The sequence below is a fragment of the Haemaphysalis longicornis genome, unplaced genomic scaffold, assembly GCF_048455015.1.
Source record: "Haemaphysalis longicornis isolate Haplotype H1 unplaced genomic scaffold, Haemaphysalis longicornis Haplotype H1 scaffold_2, whole genome shotgun sequence".
Taxonomy (NCBI): Eukaryota; Metazoa; Arthropoda; class Arachnida; order Ixodida; family Ixodidae; genus Haemaphysalis; species Haemaphysalis longicornis.
In genome coordinates, this window is record NW_027526295.1 from 105,023,624 (window position 1) to 105,048,209 (window position 24,586).

Here is a 24,586-nt window from a genome sequence, read left to right on the forward strand (position 1 = left end):
ACTCCACCTTGGGGATTTCCCCTAAATCTGGTCGATTAATCCCCAGTTACGTTATTATGACGATTACAGGCGAAAAGTTTTAAAAAATATGCATTTTTGTGGAAATGCCATGCGCTATACGACTTGCCATTTTCCGTATTTTATTATTTATTTGTTTTATTTTTTAGTTTTTTTTTTAATTTCGTCAGCCAGTCAACAAGAAGTCACTCAGAAATTGTGAAATCGATACCAGGAAAAACGACAGAGAATGAGCTTGCTGTGACAACAAATTTATGCATTGTCCACATTTGACGATGGTAGACATGCGTGACCTGCCAACGCATTGTTGATTATGTTGGAGCTAGGCTTTGGGGAACAGCTGCTCGCCGCAAGATCCCTTTGGAGACAGCCTGACGAGACAAAGAGCCGCCGCCTTCAAAAAAACCTTTGTACCTTTGTATGGCGCTTCAGCTTCCACAGCTGCAGCCTTTTACAAATTTCTAGAGCCAAAGAAAACTGACAATCCACGTAAGGAGGCGAGCCATTTATGTTAAAAGAGGTGTATTTTATAGGCGTGCTTCCCACGCGGTAGCAGAACAGAAGTGTAATGTCCCTTGTGCCGTATTACCCAAATGTATTACTTGCCATCCTTAATTATTTAGCCATATACAATTTCCGTGTGGATACACCGAAACTACCATCTTACCAGCAAAGCACACTGTCAGAAGAATACGATTACGTCATAGGTAAGCTCGCGCAGAGAAGTTTCATTTATGATTTCTTTACGATGTACACCAGAACACAGCGCCAGACGAAAACCCAGATATTAGTTTCTCGTTTATGAACAAAAACACGCAATCTCATTTAGCCGTGAAACTAGAAACTCATAGCTGTTGGCTGGCAGGCCAACCGTTTCGTCAAGTAGCCCACCAATAATTTAAATTTTGGTGGACAGTTCACTGCCCACGACCTCTGTCGGCAAAACAAATATCTCCATTTTGTGGCCTTCACACATCGCGGGCTGTGCCCATTACCTCGGGAGCACATATTTTACAAGTAATGAAGCAACCTAAATCATCCCCTTTTTATATTTTATATGATATTTGTTATTTATCACATAAAAAGTTTGTCATACTTTTCCTCAGAATGCAAAATAGCTATCATTACTGCTTCTGGAGCTACTTTTTGTGAACTGAATTTTTTTTTATTTCCTAATGTAGTAGGAAACTGGGACAAATATTTTATTGCTGTTTTTAACGTGTATCATTGACCTATCATTACTGCAGTTCCGGTGCGTCGTTGTCCAGAAAATTGGAAATTTGGATTCCTGTGTTATGGAGTTTATTGAGGCCCTAAATGGGTCGAGATTACAAGTTGGGCTAATGCTAGATTACGTGTTTTTTCCTTTCCTGGTTAAGATGTGAATTCTGGTCGGAGACTTCACGTAGCTTTTCGTGTGTCACATAGCCTTCATGAAGTGGCTGGCGATGACGACTGCGGTGGGGCCTTTGGCGGGTCGCATCAATTGCTGAAGCTAATCTATCTTTCCGGCTATGGGAGAAGCCGCCGGTAGTTTCGGCGTTTCGGGCTGCGACTATGCGAGCGACACTCCGGCACGGAGTGTCGCTCGCATAGGTCCGCGGCGGCCGCTTTTTTTATGCAGGTTAAAGCACATATGCCCATTTGTTTGAAGCTTCCGCGCACGTTAACGAACCCCAGGTGGTCAAAATTAATCCAGAGCCCTTCACTACGGCGCGCCTCATCTCCTGTGCAGCGTCGGCGCGTTAAACCCTAAAATCAATCAAATCAGGGATTAATGCCGGTCGTCGGCATCCATCAGACAAGCTTAGCTGAGTTTTTTTTATATAGCGCATGCCTACAAGGTATGAATAATCCTAAAAAGCACGGAGCATCTTCTGCAGGCGGAAACGATACGCGTGCTACCGCGGCAAGTACTCCTGCACGATGGAAATGGAGACCGCACGATTAAGCACACATTGCTGCAGTTAAAGCTTGTCGGACTATTCCTGCAATACGGACTATTCCTGCAAATAAGTTTACAAATTGCGTGAAATAGGATGAGAGTGCGGCGAGAGACTGTACTGACGATAGTCGTCGGGGCGGCTTCATGAAGCGGTCACAGAATAACTGCGGCGATTGCAAGCCTTTTCTGCACGATCCGGCCAGCAAGGGACCGGTTCGCCGTGACAGCGCCGCGTACAAGAAAGGCAAACGGGCCGCTAGTCCTTGGAGGAAATCTCCAAATATTCTTTTGAGCGAGCTTGTTCTGTTGCGGTCTCGCTAATCGCCTTCAAACGCTCGTTCTCAATTTTCTAGAAATGACGTGCGGAAGCTAGCATGGCCGACGCAAAAAGTAGTGCCACGCCGCCAGTAGTTGGTGGAGGGTGCGGGTCGGCTGCTAAAAAGAGCATGACGTACCCCATAGCGGACACAATGTACGCGCGTATCTCGGGGCACAAGGGCAGAGACAAGGGTCTGTGGGTTGTCGTGCTCCGACCTTATCAGCTCGTAGCGTCCACAACGCTTTGAGGCGCCATGCAAGAGAAAATTCTCCGGGTCGTTTTGCTTCGCAATACTGCATAGGCCCATTTAGGTCACGCGCATAACCTACTTGTACTTACTCATCGATTGCGAGTAGGCGTGTGCAATTTGCATTTTACACAAAAAAACGCTCTATATCAACAACGCCTCACTTGCCCGTGACTTCACATCTCCGTTCAAATGACGGTTCCCGAGAATTTAAACAACGTGCTTCTTATCTTTCATACGTGCAACAAGTTTTCCTGTATTGTGAGTGCTCTCGCTTGGCATCACCGCTGCCGTCGTTGCCCACGCGCAAAATGCTGGCATCGGCTTGCCATGATTGTTCAGAAACATGTCGCCAAAACGAGTTCCAGTTCTTACATGGCACCAGAATTCATGTGGTGATCCACGGTTGACAAGAAGAGGTCTATTTAAAAAGAGATGCCATGGACGTATTTACAGAATGTACAGGGCCGTCCACTTTAGGTGCGAACACGGCGCAGCGTGGCCGCGCTCCGCGGTGCGCCAGCGAGCAGGCAGCGGCCGCGCATCGAAGCTAAGCGTTGCAGGCGCATAGGGGATTGGAGGCGTTGCTCGGTGTAGTCTGCAAGCGGGGAAGCGCGCCGTGCTTGCTTTACCTTACTGTGAAGCACGCCTAACTCTCGGCATGCTTGCAGCTTCTTAGCGTACCGCGACCGTTTTGCGGGAAAGCGCACTTCTTGCCCTGCGCCGCGTTGTGTATTTTCTGCGTACAACTGAGCGTTTCCTCTTTTCAGGTCCGCTGTCCCAGTTTAATGCAGGTATTTCTGCAAACATTTCGGAAGTGGCTTGATTTCGTTAAGGAGGGACGCTGTAGAGGAGGACTACGTGTAATTTCGGCCACCAGGATATTTTTAATATGCACTGGTATTACACAGCAGATGGGTGTCTGGGCATTATGCCTCCGCGGAATTTTGGTCACAGCGGCTGGGTTTCGATCTCGCGACTTTGGTAACGATGTTTGTTGGCTTTTTTCATATATATGAATATCGCGCATCGTCGAGATGGTTCATGCAGTCGCCCAGCCAGCGGGTCGCTCACCCAGAACAATCTTCCTACTCTACGGCCGAGTCCTGGACTGGTCCCACTCTATCTGCTACATTATCATGCATATGCAATTGGTTACGCTGTCTACCTGGCTAGTTATTAGAAGACAGCGGCCCTTCCCTTTTCTGTCACCTGCTACGTATCCTCCTTTCTAATATGACGCACACTTCCTAGCAATGGACCTACGTGAGTAACGAACCTGTGGTCACCAGTTCCATGCTACACAATTGTGGAACAGCTTCTCCGTTCTTCAGTACCACAACATCTGCATGCTTTTCCTCCCCATCCCCACAAACATTGCACAGCCAAACGCCACGAACTGAAAAATAACCTAATCGTCATAGTGAACAAAGAAAAAATGCGCGGTAAAAATTGTGAACGTTGTCAAAGCATCCACCTACCTTTACTGGGAAAACGTGCACAATCGCGTTATCCTCTAACGCGGGTCTGGATGCACGTTTATTTGAATAAATCGGTGATCTTTGCCTGACGTGTGATGCTCCACTGCTGCAAGACGAACGATTCGAAGTAGTTCACGGTCTTGTGCACTGACTCGGTGGCATTGGTGCACCTGCTAAGAAAAGTGCGCATTTTTGCTACGCACTGGAAAACATCGGCGTTAGACACGGCTTCTTCGCTTGGCTTGCGGGCTCTATCTCACCGTCGCCGTAATCGCTCTCGGCTTCCTCGTCTCTGCTTCCGTAATCGCGACGACCTGTGATGACGATATCTTCAGTCGTCAGTTCAGCAGACGTGCATGCTTCATCGTCGCACTGCATGCAATCTTCAAAGGTGACTGCAGACTCCAACGGCGAGCGTTTCTGCGGCCTCATCCCATGTATCGCATTCTTCACTGTCTTTTTTAGCGCCACTGGCTAGCACGCCGGCGAGAACTCCCAAGCGCAGGCAATGGCGATAGAGCTAACGCGCATTTAGTATGCTGATGATGATAGATGTACATGCCCACCATTAGTAGTCGTTTACACCAACACGAGTAATTTTGTACACTCTGAATTCGCTATTTTGAAGTGTTGTTTTATATGAGGATGATAAAATTTGATACGGTATTCTGAAATTCGCAGCAGTGAAATATTTTACATATAAATTAATGGGGACTTGGTAAGGCATTTTCAAAATGTTCGTTAGTCTGAAAAAATTTATTAATCTGACGTTCCCAATAACGGGATTTGACTGTAACTAGCTGCTCTTCCTCCCACCCCCACTTCTCAGAATCTTCCCACCTATCTCGCAACTAACACTATAAATAAAAAGGAGGTTCGGTTCAATGGAGTTTTCCCGCCTTCGCATAGCAAGCGCGCCATTGTGGGGGAGCAGCGCACATCTCTTTGGTACTCTTTAGCGCGTTTTGTTTTTATTAATTTGCTGCCGTAAAAACCAACCCACGTGTATTGTTTAATAAACCGCGCTCCAGTTTTTCGCATTTGGTAGCCGAAGAAGACTACTGTCTTTAAAAATTTCCTTCAAGACATGGTGTGAAGGTGTTTGGGCCGCAAAGCTGACCGAATGTGCGACACAAAATCCTATTTACCGTGGCGCAACCAAACCCGTTGCAAAAAAAGAGAAAGAAACTCGAGTGTTGGTCATTTCGAATTTTGCATTCTTCTGAAAAGAATAATCCAAGGAAATTTTATTTTAAATTGCTTCAACTTGGATTGCAAAACACCTGGGAAGAGATAGGTACCCGGACACACATCCCTCGCCGGTAATGAGGCGGCCCATGCCGCTGCCCGCGCGCACGTACATCGGGCCATTATCTACGAGGGACAAGCATCGCCTGCTGCTCCCAAAACAACCTCTCGTAAAATATGGAGATATTCTGGCCCACTATCGCCAAAGAAGAAGAATAGTCCCGGCTTCACAACCCTAGTTATCAAGACAAGAAGCCACCAGCCTGAGAAGAATAATACAAACCAACTCCTATCCTCATCGCACCCTTCTTCACGCGATCTTCCCCACCATATACCCGGCCACTTGTAATTTCTGTCCCTTGCCTGGCCCGCTATACCACCAAGGATGGGAGGGCGGACTAACCCCAGGCCTACCCCCCAAGCCTTCCCCCTCTTACGAGCAGTTGGTGGTCTGCGTGAAAAGTCCGGACACTGGGACCCAGCGCATGCTGGTGAAGAGGGCCTGGACTGCCAGCCAAGGCCAGGGCATCTCGGACTAGGGACGCCCCCCACCGGGCGCGTGCCCTAACAGCAGCACCAGCGCTTGTGGAATAAGCAATTATTACTCCTCCTATTCCAACAAATATGGGAGTCTTGCTGCAGGACTGCTTTGTGAGGCCGCTGTAGTGGCTTAGAAGTGACTGCTTAATGTTATTTCTTCTAAAACTGTCATTAATTGCTACCAATGACGCCTACTGAGCTAAAACTTCATATAGGTTTGTAGTCGTTTGAGTACCGCACCGTCGAACAATCTGAATCTGGGTGGTTATAATAAAATACAAGTTCATTGTTTGCTGTAAGCACAAGCCTCCCGTAGGAGCTGATGTGTCGGCAGCAGACAGAAATTCCTAATCCTATTTAACTGCACAATAAACTATCCAATGGTGACAATAAATTTATATGCGCTTTACGCGTTAGTATATCCAATTGTGAAAATAAATTTATGCGGGCTTTGCCCATTGGGAGATCGGCACAGCCGGGCAGACCCGGGTACTAATCGTACTAGTATAAAAATGAGGCGGAATTCGAGGTAGTCATACGTGCGTTTGTGATATATAGCTAACATTTACTGCATACTTAGACACATGAAATAATGTCCGCATAATTATACAAACATCTCTTATAACCTTCATATCGAGGGAAATAGGTGAATATTAGTTTTTGTGGGAGGCTAGTCCTTGTGGAGCACCATTTACACTTGTCGTTATAGATGTCAGGGTAACACCGGCTATATGTCACGGGTTAGGGAAGAGGTTAGACTGCAGTACTGGCCATGCTAAAGCATGCTACATCTAATGTGCCCCCAAATATCAAATACGGATCAGTCGGTAGCATCCGTTAGATTTTGTATAGGTCATCAGGCGTTCCCTACCACCCGTGCGAAGCAGTAACTCGTGTATGAGGGTAGTCTCGTAAGCTGACACCTCGAGCTGCCGCGTGAGCAGCCTCGTTCGCCGGTCGGGCCGACGGAGCCAGTGCACTATATAATTTCAAGCTCAGTCAGTATTACCCTTCAACAAGTTTTCATTGTATCCTGTACCTCAGATGCGATCGGGCCCTTTGCCAAGTTTCTTAGGCGGTTTTTGGTCGCGCACGACATTTTCGCTCTGGTGGAAGAAAGTAGCAATGTTTGCAACAGAAATTTCTTCCAACCTTGTGTCGGCTGTGGGGAAAAACCTGAAAGTGATCATATGACCTTTCCGGTCAACTACCGTTATGTCCATTGCCGCGCGGACACTGTCCTTGGCCGCGTCTCCATCGACCACGTATTTTGAGGGTTCCAAGCGCTTATGTAATATTTGCGCTCCTGCGGTGTGACTCGAGGGATTATGCTTTGGACAAATATTACCACCACTGTATAGTAGGGGGGAATATTCACACTATTCACAATATACATGTCTACTGAAGCAAGCATGAAGGTTGTGGTTTGTGGTGTTGTTTATATCAGCTTGTAAAGACTATTGTGGCCCCTGGAGCTGCATGTGACCCTGTGGAGTTTTGCTGTTTATTAGGTCACAATGACATCATGGAGGATATTATTGGGCCTTCCTATGACTGAAACGTTAATTAGATACGAAAATGGTGATTCCTAGGGCTAGTTTTTATGATTTGCGAATAAGTCAGTTTAGCTTGTCTTCCTACATGTTTGAGCCCAGGAACTAAGTCACAAAGCATACACAGCTGATGATCCGTGTGTGCGGTAGTGGTGTAAAAAAGTTGGTTTCCCTCATCCCACGTGGTTGGTTGCGGCACTTGTTATTATCCTAGTCTCGTCTGATGTGCGCTCCCAGCGAGCGCCCGAAGGGTCTCAATGATCTCATCTGCTTGCAATCGGATACCGAGAATCTTGAAGCATAGTGGCCGAGGGATGCTACTGATATTGATGTGAAGCTGGGCGTGGAAACTTACAAACACACGTATGTAACCTCGTGTAATAGACTTAGATGTGAGCAATTGATACTTCTGTAAGATACGTGATCATTCTGGAGTCGACTGCTTATTGGACCGTGGACGTCATTCTCTCATTGGTGCTCCCAGACATCCACAGAGCTGTATCGTCCGCTCATAGGCTGTGGTGCAGACCTGGTATTGCACCAAGACGTAGATACATTGCATGGATGTTGCATTTCTCTCCTATCTCCCATTAACCTTGGGGTAATTAACCAAGGCAGCTGGCATTTAGCTTGCAGGAAAAGCTGGAATTTAGCGTGCGTGACACATGATCCACATGGCTAAATTTTCTTATAACACAAGTAACTTGCAGTACCGTTGCCCGATGCTCGACAATAGTTGTGCCTCACACTCCCTTGTTAGAAAATGTCCGTGTTATACACGTCCGGAAGCGGCACCTAAGCTGAGTATTGGAATTGCAGTGAGGTGAAAATTGTTTGTAATACACAGCTGTTCCCAACTTAGCCTAAGAGTTATGCTGACTCGCCGTTTTTGTTCTTGGAGATGAGATTCAAACTTGCATGCAATAAAACTGATCCAGCCTGCTTTTATTGACCAGTTTAACAAAGCTGTAGAGGGTGAGCCAGTTTCGCTGTGTTTCATTTTATTTATTTATTTATTTATTTATTTATTTATTTATTTATTTATTTATTTATTTATTTATTTATTTATTTATTTATTTATTTATTTATTTATTTATTTATACTGCAGGCTGATTATTTGGCCCTGAAACGAGGGGCATTACATAAATAATGGTCAACAGTATTAATCCAAGAAACGATGAAAGTGGACTACGCTAGCACAATGGGCAGACATAATGTCGAAACAGAAACAGGAAATCGAACCAGCGCCAAAACTGAATAACATGAGACCGTAATCTTATTAAGGTACAATACACTAACGCACAACCCACGACATGATAAAACGAAGAAACCAGCAAATAAAACCGAAGCAAAAAGCAGCATAAAATGTAAGAGCACCCTAATAACCACAACAAAACATAAAATAGCAAGCAATAACAGAACTGAATTTTCTACTGATCTCAAAAGAAGAGTTCCAATTCTTGCGAAAAATTGTAGGCATTGGCAATATTTGCTGGCAAGTCATTCTACTCACTCCCCGTTCATGAAAAGAAAGTGCACTTGTATGAATTAGTCTTTGCAAAAATAGAGGTTAGGGCGTGTTCAACAGTGTGCCTTTTTTTAAGTTTCCTCTTAAGAAAACAAGTTTTGAAAAGCTGACACGCAGATTTCGGAAATGTGACCCCCCCCCCCTACCCCAAGATAGATTACTGGTAAGTTTTACCCCTAGGTCTTTATATTTTTCAACTTATTTAATAGTGCGGCCGTTATGAAGGTGAGTAAAAACGCTCCGGCATTTTTTTTTTTTTCTAGTTATGCGCACAAGGACAGCTTGTTGGCTATTCAGTGCCATGTCCAGCTTGCACACCTATCTTGCATTGCCACAACAATTGCCTCTAAAGAAGCATGGTAGTTTTCAACTGAGGCTTTTTTAACACAGCACAGCCAACAGCAAATATTCTAATTGAAACATCATCTGCTATAACTTCTGCTAAATAATTATTATAAATTAGAAATATCAAGGTTCCTAACACACTGCCCTGTGGGAACACGGAGGTGGCAGAGGGCATACTGGAAGAAACATTTTGCACTTGTAGATATTCTTTTTTCTTTTTAAGAAATGCAGAAATACACCTAATAACACAGAGAGGAAGTTTAATGCTCTCCAACTTGTATAATACAGTAAAATCTCGATGATACGAATATCGCGGGACCGCAAAAAATATTTGTATCATCCGAAATTCGTATAAACCAATACAAACCAAAAAATATAGCGCTGAAAAAAGTTTTCGTATATTTCTTCTTTTACTTTCGCCAGAAGAAATTCGTGATTTTCTTCTGCATTTTTTTATCCCCACGTCGCAAAGCAGTCCTTTCTGTAGCGCGTAACGCTTCGCGCTCGTCACCTCACTCGCGGTGCCCAAGCTCGCTACATGCCGCAAGTCAAGCGTGAACCGCATGATGCGTTTTTGCACGCGATTCGCACACCTCGGCTTTGCGCGCACTGTATTTTCACGCCTCTATCGACGATTTCGCGCCCGGGGTAGCTCCTACCTTAACCAGAAAATGACGCACGACGCGTGCGGCAGGATGGAGGAGCCTGACGACTTGCGAAGCGCTCGAGACAGCCGGCTTAGCTCCGCCGGAGATGGTTAGGCTTAGCACACCGGCAGATATTTCATGGGCGCTTTCACTAGCGCCGTGGATGATGTTTTATAGTACCGTTTTCGCATGCATAATCAGCTCCTTTACCGCACAAGCAACTTAGCGTCTGCCTTGAGCGGCATTTTCAAGAGCGGTTAGGAGCGGTCGCTCGAGCGGCCTCGCCACTTTGCGGCCACAGCCGGCCACGCCGCGAGAAGCGTGCGGGGTTTCGCGGCGGTGTTCGCAAGCAGAAAACGACGGCCCGGCCGTTTCTAGAGAAAGCGACCAAGAGGGGAGAGAGCCGTCACTTGCTCGTTCGGCAGTCGGGCCCCTCGGCGGGTCGTTCGTATCATTCGCCGGGCCGCGCAGGTCCGTTCGGAACAGCCGAAATTTTCCCATTGCTAACAATGCAATTTCGCCGGGACTTTTCAGAAATTCGTATCATCCCGAAATTCGTATCACCCAGAATCGTATCATCGAGATTACACTGTAATTTGCATGCGGTGCCTTGTCGAAGCCCTTGAAAAGATCTATAAAGAAAACACCCGCTTGGCCAGCCGTGTTTAGACACTGAAAAAATTATGCAACATTGATGTAAGCTGGGTAACACTGGACATTCTTGTCTAAACCCATGTTGGTAAACTGACAAAACCTTCTGTTCAGCAAGAAAATGCCGTATGTATTTACCAACCACATGCTCTAACATCTTGCAGCATTGGCTCGTCATTGAAATCGGGCGGTAGTTGTCAAGCAGAAGCTGGTTGCACTTCTGACGTATCGGAAATACACGTGCCTGACGCCAGTCAACTGGAATCTCACCCATGGCCAGCGTCGAATTAAATAATTCTGTTAAATACCAAGAAAGGTGTTCGTCATATCGCCTCGAACATTGGTTGGGGAGGCCGCCCGGCCCAGCTGCTTTACGTATATCAATGCTTAAAACCATCGCCAAAGTACTTTCTCGCGTTATACGATTAACTTGTAGGATGTCCGAAACGCTAGGTGGGGCTGATTAGTCACGTTCAGAAAAAACACTGTAAAACTACCGATTAAAGTTCGCTTTAAAAGCGCAACTCTTAAGAACAGGCATTCATGGTTGTCTATTTGGTCACGAACTCGTACGTCAACGCTGTTTCGTGCCACGACAGCTACGCCACCACCACGGGAGTCTCTATCCCGTCTGGGCGATTGGTATTCCGATGACCCAACTTCATCATCAAGAATGAGCTCGTTTAGCCAAGTTTCCGTGAGGACGTAAACATGTGGGGCATAGAGCAGCAGCAAATCTTCAAGTTTATCTAATTTATTTACAATACTTCGAGAATTGAAAGAAAGAAAGCGTAACTGGGAAGGTTTTATTCACTAGCAAGGAACAGTCGTTGGCACCTTGTGGCTTACACGGCTTGATTTTGGCTCTGCCTTGCGTACGCGCGAGAAATTATCCCACGTGTAAGCGCTGTCATCAACCCAGAGCGATATCGTCTAACAAAGACACTTTCCTTCCAGTGTCGTTATCGGCCTTCGCACTTTCCCAGAGAGTAGTTTGCGCTTTCGGAGAGTGTCTGCGAAGAAGTCATTTTGAACAGAATTTTGCGTTCTTTTCAGTTTTATAACGTTGCTCCAAATAGCTTGCTTTTCCCTGTAGTATTGAAAATAAAGAACGTGGCGATTTGGCTTTGGCCTACCAAGCCTATGAATCAGAGCGACCGACAGGCAAGTGACGCCCAGTTTATCCTGAAACACTTTTATAATGAAGGTGGTTCGCAGCGCTGCTTCCGATTCTGTAGATATGTCAGGAACGCTGAACAAAATCAAATTTGATTGACGGATTCTGTTCGCTAAATCAAACAATCTTTCTTGCTGCAAGTACCCTTTCAAATTTTGTTATTCCCCGACTTTCATTCAAGGACGCCGTGTCTTTAAGTTTTAGGTGCGGAGTACCTTAGGACCGAACAAGGTGCGTCCGCGTCCGTGCGCATAGCATTTACAATCGCAAAAAATAACACAGGCACCGGCAGGATTCGAGCTTGTGTCTGGTAGACATACGTCGGCAAAACAGAAAGAACTCACTTAAACTCAATCACAATTTTTTTCAATCACGCTGTACTCAATCAAACTCAGACTCAAAAACTTCGTCTGTTTACAAAATCACTCGTACTCACTCATCAAATACTCATTTGTAATCGTACTCACTTGTACTCAAACTCATTTGTCCTCACGAGTATTCGTACTCAATCTGTACTCATGAGTACTCAATGAGTACTACTGCTCATGAGTACTACTCATGATTACTACTCATTTTTCACTCATGAGTACTACTCATTTTGCACTCATGAGTACTCAATCTGTCTGTACTCATGAGTACTCAATTTGTATTACTCACGAATAATCAACTTATCTGCACTGTTAGATAGGTCTTAGCTCGAATGAAAGACTAAGTAGAAAAAAGAAATTGTATAATTGATTAGAAAAACACCCGTTACATATAAATCAGGACAGAGGAAGAAAACGTCTGACGCGGTGCACTGTCGCTGAGCGACTTACTGCGCGAAGGCAAGTACATGTGAGAAAGCGAAACGGAACGTAAGCACTCGCGTTGCGTCTGGCGTCTCCTCTTGTTCTCAGGCCGGGTCGGGCTCAGGGGAGCTCGGGGGTTGTCGGTGCAGCCGTGGCCGTAAACTGCGTTTTTCTGTGTGTCTTCGGGTGGCAGCTTTTGTCGTCCGTTTTCTTGTTTGCACTACTGTTTGCACTACTGTACTCAGGAGTGCATATACTCAAGAGTGCAAGCACTCGCAAAAACAATATTAATGAGTATTGTACTCATGAGTGCTGTGTACTCACGAGTGCTGTGTACTCATGAGTACTGTGTACTCATGAGTACTGTGTACTCATGAGTACTCATATTCATTAGTACTCAAACTCTTGAGTACTCATACTCATGAATACTGTACTCATGAGTACTCATACTCATAAGTAGTCTACTCATGAGTACTGTACTCATGAGTAGTGGACTTACCCCTGTACTCACTCGTCATCGTAGTCATTGTTTTTTTTCTGGGTGTGTGATCACTCATCATCGCACTCACTCGTGAGTTTGAGTACAAATGAGTACAAATGAGTGCACTCACGAGTGAGTACGCCGACCTATGCTGGTAGACCAGACAGAGTTAGTGTCAGTCGCCTTACCAATTGGGCTACGACCGTTTTTTTTTTCTTGATTGCCGGGTTTGGACATCAACAAAAACAAAAAGGCATGAACAACAAGGGTAAAACCGCTAACGCTATGGTCGCTAGCGTAGCTCAAATTAAAAACGCGGCATGTTCAATACTTTTTCCACCTCCAAAATCTAGTCCGGTACACACGGCTGGACCTTCCACACTTCTACTATCCGTCTGACGTTCTCGCAGAAGTACTGCCTCGCTGGCCTGGCATCGATATCACTGTTGCGGAAAGCCATGCGAGACCTCCATATGCCGTGCAAGACCAAAAGCATTAACAAATCATAAGGTACACCATTACAGTCTTCTACACAAAGGAACCGTATACCGTGACAATCAAAAGGGAAATCCTTTTTCAGGGTACGCTGTAGCACGTCCCAAAGAAAGACCGCGTCCCAGCAATCCAGGAACAGATGTTCGATTGTTTCGGGCTTCTCACACAGGGTACAGTCCACTATAACAGATGTATAGCGCAAAAAAGACGAAGGACAAATAATGCACGAGGACGAAGCGCTAACTTGCAACTACTGGTTTATTGAAAGAAGCACACATTTATAACAGCGTACATGATAACAGACAACTTACGCGACACATATCGGAAACAAGAAAAAATTTTTTGACACCCCACTACACAATCTTATCGCCCCCTTCCCGAGCCACGGACTTCCAAATAAGCAATCTCTTTTGCCGATAAAGCAATTGATGCTCGACTAATGCATCCGTCTCTGGCTTTGTGGATTTCGAGCGCCTCCACTATTTCCCTGGTCGTTTGATTCTTGCTTTTGAATAAAATCTTGCACTGTGAAAAGAAAGGCTCGCATCCACAATCGCGACAGTGCTGTCCAATGTGACCCTGTTTCTGCCGCACATTATAGTTGTGCTCCCTCAACCTGCAATTTATGCATCGACCGATTTGGCCTATGTATTTCTTGCCACACCGAGTCGGAAAGGAGTACACCGCACCTTTTGCGCATGGTACGAACTGGTTTTCGTGCTTTATCGAGCACCCTTTCGGTTTTTGGACAACTGGATTAGTCTGTTTGCAGAGCCGCGATAGCTTATTTGGCGCGGTAAACAAAACGTAAACAAAACAAAACAAAACAAAACAAACGCGGTAAACAAAACGGCTTGCTTTACCTCATCGATTGAAATAAAGGCCTCAAGATATGTTCTCATTTCATCTTCTACAACAAGCAGTAACGTAATGAAACCTCCTTAAAAACATTCGGGTCTATGGGATGACGTGCAAACAAGTTATTATAGAACTCGCAAAACGCGCGCTTAATTACTTGCTGGTCCTTAGACACCGCACTCTTATATTCAATATCAGTTATCGTGTTTCCGTTTGCATATCGTTTCTCCGAACTGATGGCCCTCTTAGTGGGGGCTTCACCCAAAAGCAATTTCTCCGCCCTCGCTCGCACTAATGCGCCAAGATACCTTTCTTCTTCCATGACTTCCAACTGGGCTTTCAGTGATTTATTGTCCTCTTTAAAAAGCCCTGGTGATTCGCAGTCCAAATCTGTAAGCTTTTTTAAATTTTCACGAATCACATTTTCGTTTTTCATTTTATTATTTCTGAGAACACTAGACCTTTCTAGTGTCGTTATCTTAACGTTCTGCTTGAACATTTCCCACTGGAAAGTTAAGCTTGTCTCACTCCCATCTAGTTTTTCCATCATCCCTTTTAGATCATTGTTCATCCTGTTTTAGAACAATTGTTCATCCTGTACTAGCTTACAATTCATCTTCCACAAATCCCAGTTAAACTTTGACGCTTTCTTCTCGGGCCTGCCGAGTGAAAACGAAACAAGGCAATGACCGCTAAAGGATATAGGAAGGACAGCGTACTGGCAGCACTCAGGCACAAGTTCTAGCGAAACGTATGCCCTATCCAGCCGGGCATGGCTGGCACCCTGGAAGTGTGTAAACTGCACCTGATGTGCGCCACTAATTAAGTTCCCCACATCCTCCAAGCCAAAATCAGCCACAATTTCATCCAGTACTACAGTACTTCCATCACGAAAGGGGGTGTTGCTCGATTTATCGCGAGCGGCACACACGCAATTAAAATCTCCCAGCACAATAAGAGTACGTTCTGTGCCGAGCCAAGCGCGACACTCTTCAAAAAACCATTTTCGTTCATCGACCCTTATCGGCGCATACACGCAAATGACCCGCCATTCTTTCGACGCAAAAACAAGATCACACACCACCATCCGCCCCCTCGTATCGGATGTGACGGCTTGAACCGGCGCCCCAATACTCCGGTGAATTAACAATAGCAACCAGCTGAGAAGCCCACTGCATGGCTTACACAAACTTGATAACGTGAACAAAAAGTACGTACCATGCGCTCAGTATTTTCTTCGGTTTCAACTTTCGTTTCTTGCAAAGCCACTATATCAATGTTTTGCTTATTTATAATACAGTACAGCTGACTTTGTCGCTTACGATCGGCTAATCCACGCACGTTGAGAGTGGCAACACGCAACGTTAAGTGGGGTGTGACGGAAGACATTTTATTCCTAAATGAAGAATATACTCAACTTACGGCGTTCACACACACACACCCAGACACACACACGCAACCACACGCAAAAAATAAAACCTTCGACTTATAAGATACTCAAAACGCAAAAAACCCCCTCCCTCCCTCTGCCCTGCACACCCAAAAAAGAAAAACCCAGCGAGCCGACGACCATCGCTAGAGAATAACCTGAACTTTTTTGTTTGAAGTGACACAAAAACCTTCCAACGGCATCTTAACAATCCGAAAAAAGTGGTGACAAGTAGCGTGTTCTTACGGGTTCTTTGATGCCGCTGGTCCTCTGTCGTAGGGCGTGCTCGGCTTTGGCTTGAAGCTCTAGCGCCTCGACGAAGTCCCCATTGCAGACACCTTCACAGGTCCAGATCCATCCCCACCTCCCTGCACCCCTCTTTCTCTTGGCGCGGCCTTTTCGGCAAAGCTTGGTCGTCGTCGTCTCCATTTGAGAAGTCCGCTCCCTGAAGGGGAAGGAAATTTTCTGCACCGGGAACCTTGTCCTCGACGTTCACCGGGCCTCCACATTCGGCATCACCCGTCTGGATATCGCTCTGCTCAGGTTGCACGGCACTGGCCAAGGCGGGAAACTCGACCAGGGCCTCTACTTTTTTATCACAGTTCTCCTTTTGTTGCGGTGCAGCTGCCACCCCAGGGTCGTTGCCGCCCCCTGCTGCCACCTCCTCTGTCTCCCCCTCGTCCATAATAACCTCGGTCTGTTCCGGGTCTCCTCGCGGTCCGGCCACCTTCGCGTACGTTCGCACGCACTCGCTCGCTTCATGCCCGAAACGGTGGCAGAGTGTGCAGCGCGGCACCTTACAGCCTCGCCTCATGTGCCCCGTGCCGGAGCAGCGCAGGCACTGCGGGGCCCTTCCAGGTACGACAACGAGCGCCTGCTCACCTGCAACACGGTGCTGGTGCGGCAAATCGTCGGCTCTCCCGCCCGAGTTCCGCCTGAGCGTCACCGACCGCGTCGTCGAGCCTTTGTCCTGCACGCCCCTGATGCGCCAGCGCTCCCGGGACACCTCAATGACTCGGCCGTACGGTGCCACCGGCGCACGAACGTCGTCGTCCGGAACATTGTGAAGAAGCCAGTGTATCTTGAGGCGCACGTCTTGATTTGCGTGGTCGATAACGACACACCGGCGCTCCTTGTCCCTGACGTCGTCGCACGAGCATCCTCTTAACCCCGGCGTCCTCCTTGAAGGTGACGGCCCACACATGATTCATCTGATACGCCCCCAAGGCAACCACCTCGGGGAGCAGAGTCAGATGAGCCACCATGTCCCGGAAATCTTCCACTCGATAAGGCCGAGCACGTACGTCAGCATCAATAAAAACTGTGTTCAAAACACATCGTCCTGTCGGTAACGTAGGCAGCGAAACTGGGTAATCGTCAGCGTCTTTTCCAAAAAGCCTGTTTCCGCGACCAGTCATGGTCGCACTAACCGCTCCAGCGGAGCCAAGCATCCTGCGGCCGTTTACGAGCGTAACCGGAAGCAGAATCCCAATTGGGCTACGACCGTGAGTTAGTACCCGAGGGTCAAACAGCTTACTCCCTCGACTCTAACGGTGCGGAGTACCTTAGGACCTCTCAATGTACGTCCGCATCCATCCGTGCGTCCACCACCATCAAGCGAAAATCAAGCGAAATTCGATTTGAGGTGTGAGTTGCAGTTTCATTTAGGGAATAATCAACGTGCAACTCACGGGTCAAATCTAATGACGGTTAGGGTGCAAATCGGATGTCACTCAGGGCGCAACTTCGATTTCATTTCGAGATTCCGTAGTCCGCACCCTGGCCATCATATACGGAGTGGAGATGCTGCCATTACTTCATCCCCTCTTCTAATTTTGTCATACAAGCACCAAAATCATATATCAATTTTTCCGTAGCCTTCAAACGCCTTTTCAAGTAAGAAACGTCAGTTTTATTCGACTGCTGGCCTTCCCAAAGCTGTTCTAACATCTCCGCTAACATGGTTTCAGGATTGTCCTAGACACAACCTCAAACCGACAATTTACAAACACAATAACATCATCCGCCATACGGACGCATGTGTATGGGCACGGCACGCCAATAATAAGAAATATGTCATCACTTCGCGAAGAACCGTAACTCACCTCTAAGGCTACAACAACACGCATGATGAGTGTACTGCGCCGCGCGCTTTCGCCGTGCCCACTTCGGTTAATCCGGAATGGTCAGTCTTTAAAAGGGAGCTTGTTGATGACATCAGAAAGCCACGGACTAAAGTTACGGGCGGTACATATCCTCGATGACTCGGCACATACTTGATGCTTGGGTTCTACTGCGCAGTGCGTATAACAGTTTAGCTGCGCACACGGGTGTCGGTAGTACGGACGCAGACATCAGTAATGCCTGTAAGGTGACAACAAACCGCATGCTGAGTGATGTGCGCCCAATGATTTCACCATGCCCACTCCGAAGGCACTGGGCACAATATATTCGTGCACTGAATTAAGACATAATCATAGAATTTTTACACGCAGTGTAATTGGGCACTGAATGAAGACATGGGCGCGGATTTTCGGTTGTGTGCGGTATTTCTCCGAGATTCGTCGTGCTCTTGAGCTAATTCTCACAACCTACGACTACGGCATGCACAGTTGGCGCAGGTTCGGCGGGATGTGTGCTGGCCAACCGACTGTCGGCGGACAAGAAGACGCGCGTGCTTCTTCTCGAAGCGGGTGGTCCGGAGGAGCCAGCCGTTCAAGTGCCCTACTTCACGCCTCTCTTGCAGTTCACTCACATGGACTGGAACTACCACACAATGCCGCAAAAGTACGCCAGCTACGGATTTCCGGGTCGCGTGAGTCTATTGCTTCTTTTAAAAAGCCTGTGGAGACAAAAAATACCCGTTTTCATAAATAAAGGGCTCATTTCTCACAATAGTAATGAGGCCACGTTTACCAAAGGCTTCGAACAATTCTTTTACGTATTAGAAAAACCAATGAAGCAGTGTGCGATTTTCGGCAACGACCAAAGCCACGGCCAAAATAGATGGCTTTGCAATACAATGAAAGCTGGTTAATCATGGGGTCAGTAATTGGTACTTGTGGATATTTCGAACCACACGATTTGTTCTGGCCAAGCCCTTATATAGGCGTATCTATTAAAAAGCCAATTAATTCGAACGTGAGTAAGGTTCCGCTACTAATCTTTCGAACTACGCCCCAGTGCACCAGTTGCTTGGCGCCTGGAACACGATCACAAAAACACACCACTTGTCTGTTCACGAGGCTGCGTCGCCTCTGGAAGGGAGAGAAGAACGTTGAAAGAATGGAAAACCGGGTAAAAACAATCTAAAACGCGCATGGCAGACGTTTTCCACGACGTATTTTTTGCAGGCTACGTCGATGAACATGCGAGCACGCTGTGTGGTGCGGTGACAGATCAGTGCAATACATCTCAGGTCCCGAGCGCAGAGCCTGTCGCTGCCAGCGACGACAAGGATTTAGAGGGCCAAGCACCAGTTCCGCCACCAGCTAGACACACAGGACCGGATTTAATGCCTCCCGTTTCTTCCGATTCTATGAAGCCAAATGGGAGGCCTTTCGCTACTTGTGCCAGTTAGAGCACAAACTGGTGGCAATCGGCTTCAATGGCAAACGGCAGATTGTAATCACTGATTTGTAAGCAATAAAATGTTGGCGTGCCCTACTGCTCCGCAATTACAGGGCACTGGTCATTAGTTAGACCTTTCGTGAAACAAAATTGACGCTGCTTCCCCTTGTGGTTCAACTTAGCAAGCTGGGAGTGTAAAAATGTGCCCCGTATGTTTGTTTACCCGACCACCTGAATTCGAGCAAAAAGCTAACGCATTGATCACTCCTTTTTAAATATGTCTTTATTTCGCCACCGCGCACATTGATGGGTGCACCTAAGTTGAAGGCTCTTCAAAATTTCCTCTGAATTCTTAGGAGCAGAGCTGTTTAACCTTCGCTCAGTCAATTGGCATTCGTAAAAAATGCAAAGAAAAAACATTGGGAAGAAATTCAGAGAATTATCTGCTAATGCGTAGCATTCATATGTCGCTTGTCTTAAGTGTGAGTTTTTCCAGCCAAATTTTCTTGGTTTTTCAAAATCCTGTCAGAGCAATTATCGCCATTTACGCTGTTATAAAGATTAGAAGTGGAACTTTCGCGAAATCTGCAATATTGTGGAAATGCAGGGCGTCACACGGTTCGAGATTTTTCGCAATTTTTTATATTTTTTTTTATTTTTAGTGTTTCAAATTTCTTTATAACAATTATTTTTTTATGTTAATATAACGATTATAGTAGGAACTTCCGGAAAATCTGCAATGATATGGAAATGTCATGGGTTATACGTTCTGCCTATTTCTGTAGTTTTGTAATATTTCCCTGATTTTCTTGTTTTCAAAATTTAGTCAGCCAAAATATATCCGCTTACGTAATTATAAGGATTACATCTGGAACTTTCGCGAAATCTGCATTATTGTGGAAATGCAGGGTATTACACAGTTCGCCATTTTCCGTAATTATTTTAAATTTTTTCGAAATTTTATTTTTTCGAAATTTTGTTCCCCCAATTATATCAATTTACGCAATTAATACGATTACATGCGGAGCTTTCGCGAAATCTGCTTTATTCTGGAAATCCCATGCGTTATACGTTTTGCCTATTTGCCCTGCGAACATGCCTGGGCCTTCCAAAATGCACCTCAACGATAGGAACCTTATAGAGGGTATTCGTTCAAAAGTTTACCGGTCAATTTCTTCGCTTGGCAACACTGGAAACGGCCACAGACATGGCCGATGCGCCACGGACACGGCGCAGCCTGGGCCACTGCGGCCGCACGCCGAAGAAAAAAAAAAGACACAGGCGTGCGTCATCTGCTCCGTTCCAATCAGATTCTAAAGTGTGGCGCCAACAGAGATGTAATTAATTTCACTCACAGTGAACTCGACGCAATACTTTGTGTTCGGCGAAGAGTTCGTAACCTGAAACACAGTCATGTGTTTCACAGTCGTGCTTAGCACGGACAAGTGCCGCCATCCCGCAGAGCCCGACGTAACGAGTGACGGTGCACCATGGCCGGACTGGAGGAGCGGCGAGCGCGCACTTTCATACGGCCTGCGCGCCCAACAAGGAAACGATACAGCAGATTCTTGACAGGGTGATGGCGCTTCGAACCAACCCTATACTCTTCCAACCCTCTTTTTTCTTAGTCGACGCATCGCCTCTGGCCGAGCGAGCCGACAACGCTTGCCGCACGTGTTTTGGATCTGCCGCGGAATATCACAGGTACCAATGAATGTCTTCGCTGCTATATCTCACCAAAAAGAAGACTCGTTGTGCACTTCAGTCGCATGATTAAGAGTTTTAGCTGTATGTTTTTGGCAGTGCGCTCGCTGCCAGCGGTCCGCTCAGCCCGACCGGAGTGTGAGCAGCAGAAACACGTTTAGCTAAGCGATAACCGTATCTCCCTCGGAGGAAAATCATTCGCGTCACTGGTCGTGCCCTGTGCGTTTGCAAACCAAGGCATCATCCGAAATGAAAAATAAGAACTGATATTTCAGTCACGGAAGATGCCGCGTTTATTGCCTGCCTCACCATTTTCATATAATACAGTCGCTGATAAGATATGAGGCCTCGAATATTTTTCTTCATGTGACCCGAGTTAAAATGTTTCTTTCAATTTTTTGATTAGGCGCTTCCGAGTGATAATGTTAGGCTGTTTGACTCTATTAGACCGAAAATTTAGAAGGGGTGAAGGAGTCGCCTATTTTAATGATGCACATGTAAATTTACACGGACAGGTATCACGTGTAGCCACGGCAGGGCTAGGGCAGCGGCAAATGTGCGCGATCCGCCGCTCTACCCCGCCCGTGCTGTAGGTCAACCGGCGAGGGTTGGTCCGCAGCGCCACGAACTAGCGGCGGTGAAAGGTGGGAACTATACCCGAAGCGCAGGCGGTATGAAAGTGCGCGCCCGCCGCTCCTCCAGCACGGCCGTGGGTGCACTCACATGGTTGCCACGAGGAGAAGAGGGGTGCCTGATTTGCGGGCCGTGCGCACAACGTCCCCTAGCAACAGACGCTTGACCACAGATATGGCGGCGCACGCTTGGTTGCCTGCATGCATTCCACGCCATTGAATACCGAGGATAGGAACAAGGTGCTTTTCTGCGACCACTCTCCGCTCACAAGAAATGCTCCGTACTGGCCTTCGACATGTTTCTCGATGCTTTGCTCATCCACTGGCTGCTGCTTCTGCATCTCGCGTGATCCACGTCCTGCCACCTAATTACATCCGACCCAAGCTGCCTGTTAGTCCACCGTGGTTGTACGCGGCATGGGTTGTGTGCACCACTCTACCTGGAATAGGCAAAATGTCGTCGATGCCCGCATCTGCCTTGACATATTTTGTCTTGGAGCATATGCAAACCCGTTATCAAGACCACATCCAAGTGTACACGAATGGATCCGTGACCTCGGCCTGTTCGGCCGTCGGCGTATGGATTCCGTGAGCGGGGCGGTACATTAAAGAAAAGCTCAGCCACAGAACATCCTCCACAGCCACTGAGCTACCAGCTGTCAGAGCAGCATTTCTTTACATAAGCGGAAGTCTAACTCGGCGGTGGGTAATTCTTTCTGATTCCCGGCCAGCCTTGCAACTACTAAACAAGCCGCCTGATTGTCGCAATCAACTTGTCTGCGATATGAACGAAATATTTTCTAGTGCGGTGCGCGAAGGGCATGAAATTTTTCTTCAGTGGATACCAGGTCATTCTGGTATAACGGGTAACAAGATCTCCGATGCGGTCGCCAGAAAAGCCCACGACCTCAACTTCACCGTTGCAATCCCGTTTTCGAACGAGGATAGCAAAGCTGCGGCAATCGACCTAGGATGGCAACTCTAACTGCCGGCTTGGCAGGATCCTCTGAGCAGTTATGCGCCTCTTCATGCTATGGACCCTCAGTGCGATTTCCCGTATCCACGGGGTCTGCCAAAGCGCACTGAAGGGGTGCTACACCGGCTGCGACTTAATGTTGCATACACCCGAAGCTTCTTGTTTAAGCTGGGCTGGGTAGAGTCGCCATTGTGTACAGTGTGCTCTGCTACAGACAACATCAGGCCCATTTTAAGCCACTGCTCGCAATATGCCAGTCACCCGGCAACAGCATCGAAAGCACTTTTCTGACTACGCCGCGGATGCCCTCTCGAACCCTCACACTTCCTTGGACCCCGGAGAAATCGTGAGGAGGCAGTGCTGGGTACAAAAACACTGCTTACTTTTCTTGCGGAAACAGGGCTAGAAGAAGTTCTGTGAGCCCTCTGAGCATGTACATTTTGTATATGTGTGCATTTCCCCTCTTACTCCCCTTTCTTTCTTTTTTTTCTTTTTCTCTCTAGTTTTCGCTGTCACTGTATTCACCCCCATCTGGAGTAGCAAGCCCTACCGTTAGTTGGGCTGACCTCTTCAGCTTTCATTAAAGCCGTTCTCTCTCTCTCTCTCTCTCTCTCTCTCTCTCTCTCTCTCTCTCTCTCTCTCTCTCTAGTTCCGCATTTTTTAATATTTTTCTTATTTTACAGTTTTTTTAAATTTCGTCCCATCAATTATCTCCCTTTACGTTATTGTAAGGATTACATTTGAAACTTTCACGAAATCTGCATTATTGTGGTCCGCTGCACGGCGTTACACTGCACGGCGTTACACTGGTCGCCAATTTCCGCCATTATTTTATATTTTTGTTATTCCCTAGTTTTCAAAATTTCGTTCTACCAATGATCTCCATTTCCGCTATTATAACGATTACAGGTGCGACTTTCGCGATATCTGCATTATTGTGGAAATGCGGGGCTACACAGTTCGCCATTTCAGTAATAATTTAATCTTTTTAGTTTTTTTAGTTTTTCGAAATTTCGTTCGATCAATGATCTCCATTTACCTTATTATAACAATAACAGGTGGAACTTTTGCGAAATCTGCATTATTGTGGAAATAGGACGGGTTTTTGCCATTTTTCGTAATTATTTTATATATTCTTCTTATTTTTTAGTTTTCACAAAATTCCACAGGTCTAACTATCTCCATTTACGCTATTATAAAGATTACAGGTGGAAGTATCGCAAATCTGCATTATTATGAGAATGCAATGGCTTATACGTTTTGCCATTTTACTTAATTTTTAATATTTTTCTTATTTTTTACTTTTTCAAAATTTCGCCTCATCAATTATCTTCATTTACGATACTCTAACGATTGAACTTGAATTTTTCGCAAAATGTGCCTTATTGTGCAAATTCAGGCCATTACACGGTTCGCCATTCTCCGTAATTATTTTATATTTTTCTTATTTCTTTTACTTCTAATATTTCGTTCGACAATTATCTCCATTAACGCTATAATAGCGATTACAGGTGTAACTTTCGCGTAATCTGCATTATTGTGAATAAGGCATCCATTGTACGTTTTTTCATTTTCCGTAATTTCTTTATATTTTTCTCATTTTCTAGTTTTTCAAAATTTATTCCGCCAAATTATGTGTATTTACGTTATATAACCATTACGTTTGGAACTTTCGCGAAATTTGCGTTATTGTAGAAATGCAGGGCGTTACACGGTGTTGCATTTTTCATAAATAGTTCGTATTTTCCTTTGTTTTGTTTATCAAAATTTCGTTCTACCAATTATCTCCATTTACGCTATTATAACTATTGTGTTCCCCCGACGAGCGGGCCCGGAGTGGACTTATACAAATGTGTCGGTCTCTCCAAAATACTTGAAAGCGATGTTAGCCTTCGAAAAAGGATTTCGTTTCGTTCGTTTGGAAAACTGGCGGAGAGGGACCGTTGAGATT

At 46.2% G+C, this 24,586-nt stretch overlaps 1 protein-coding gene across 1 annotated transcript in view; it reads left to right on the forward strand.

Annotated features, from left to right (window-relative positions):
* The first annotated feature begins 519 nt into the window (after nt 1-519).
* LOC144169091 (alcohol dehydrogenase [acceptor]-like) overlaps nt 520-24,586 on the forward strand; it is a 94,096-nt gene continuing 70,029 nt past the window's right edge. Inside the window, exons 1-2 of the mRNA XM_077698099.1 lie at nt 520-725; nt 18,366-18,568. Of these exons, the coding sequence (XP_077554225.1) occupies nt 587-725; nt 18,366-18,568 (342 nt within the window). The 5' untranslated portion in view covers nt 520-586. The remainder of the gene's footprint in view (nt 726-18,365; nt 18,569-24,586) is intronic.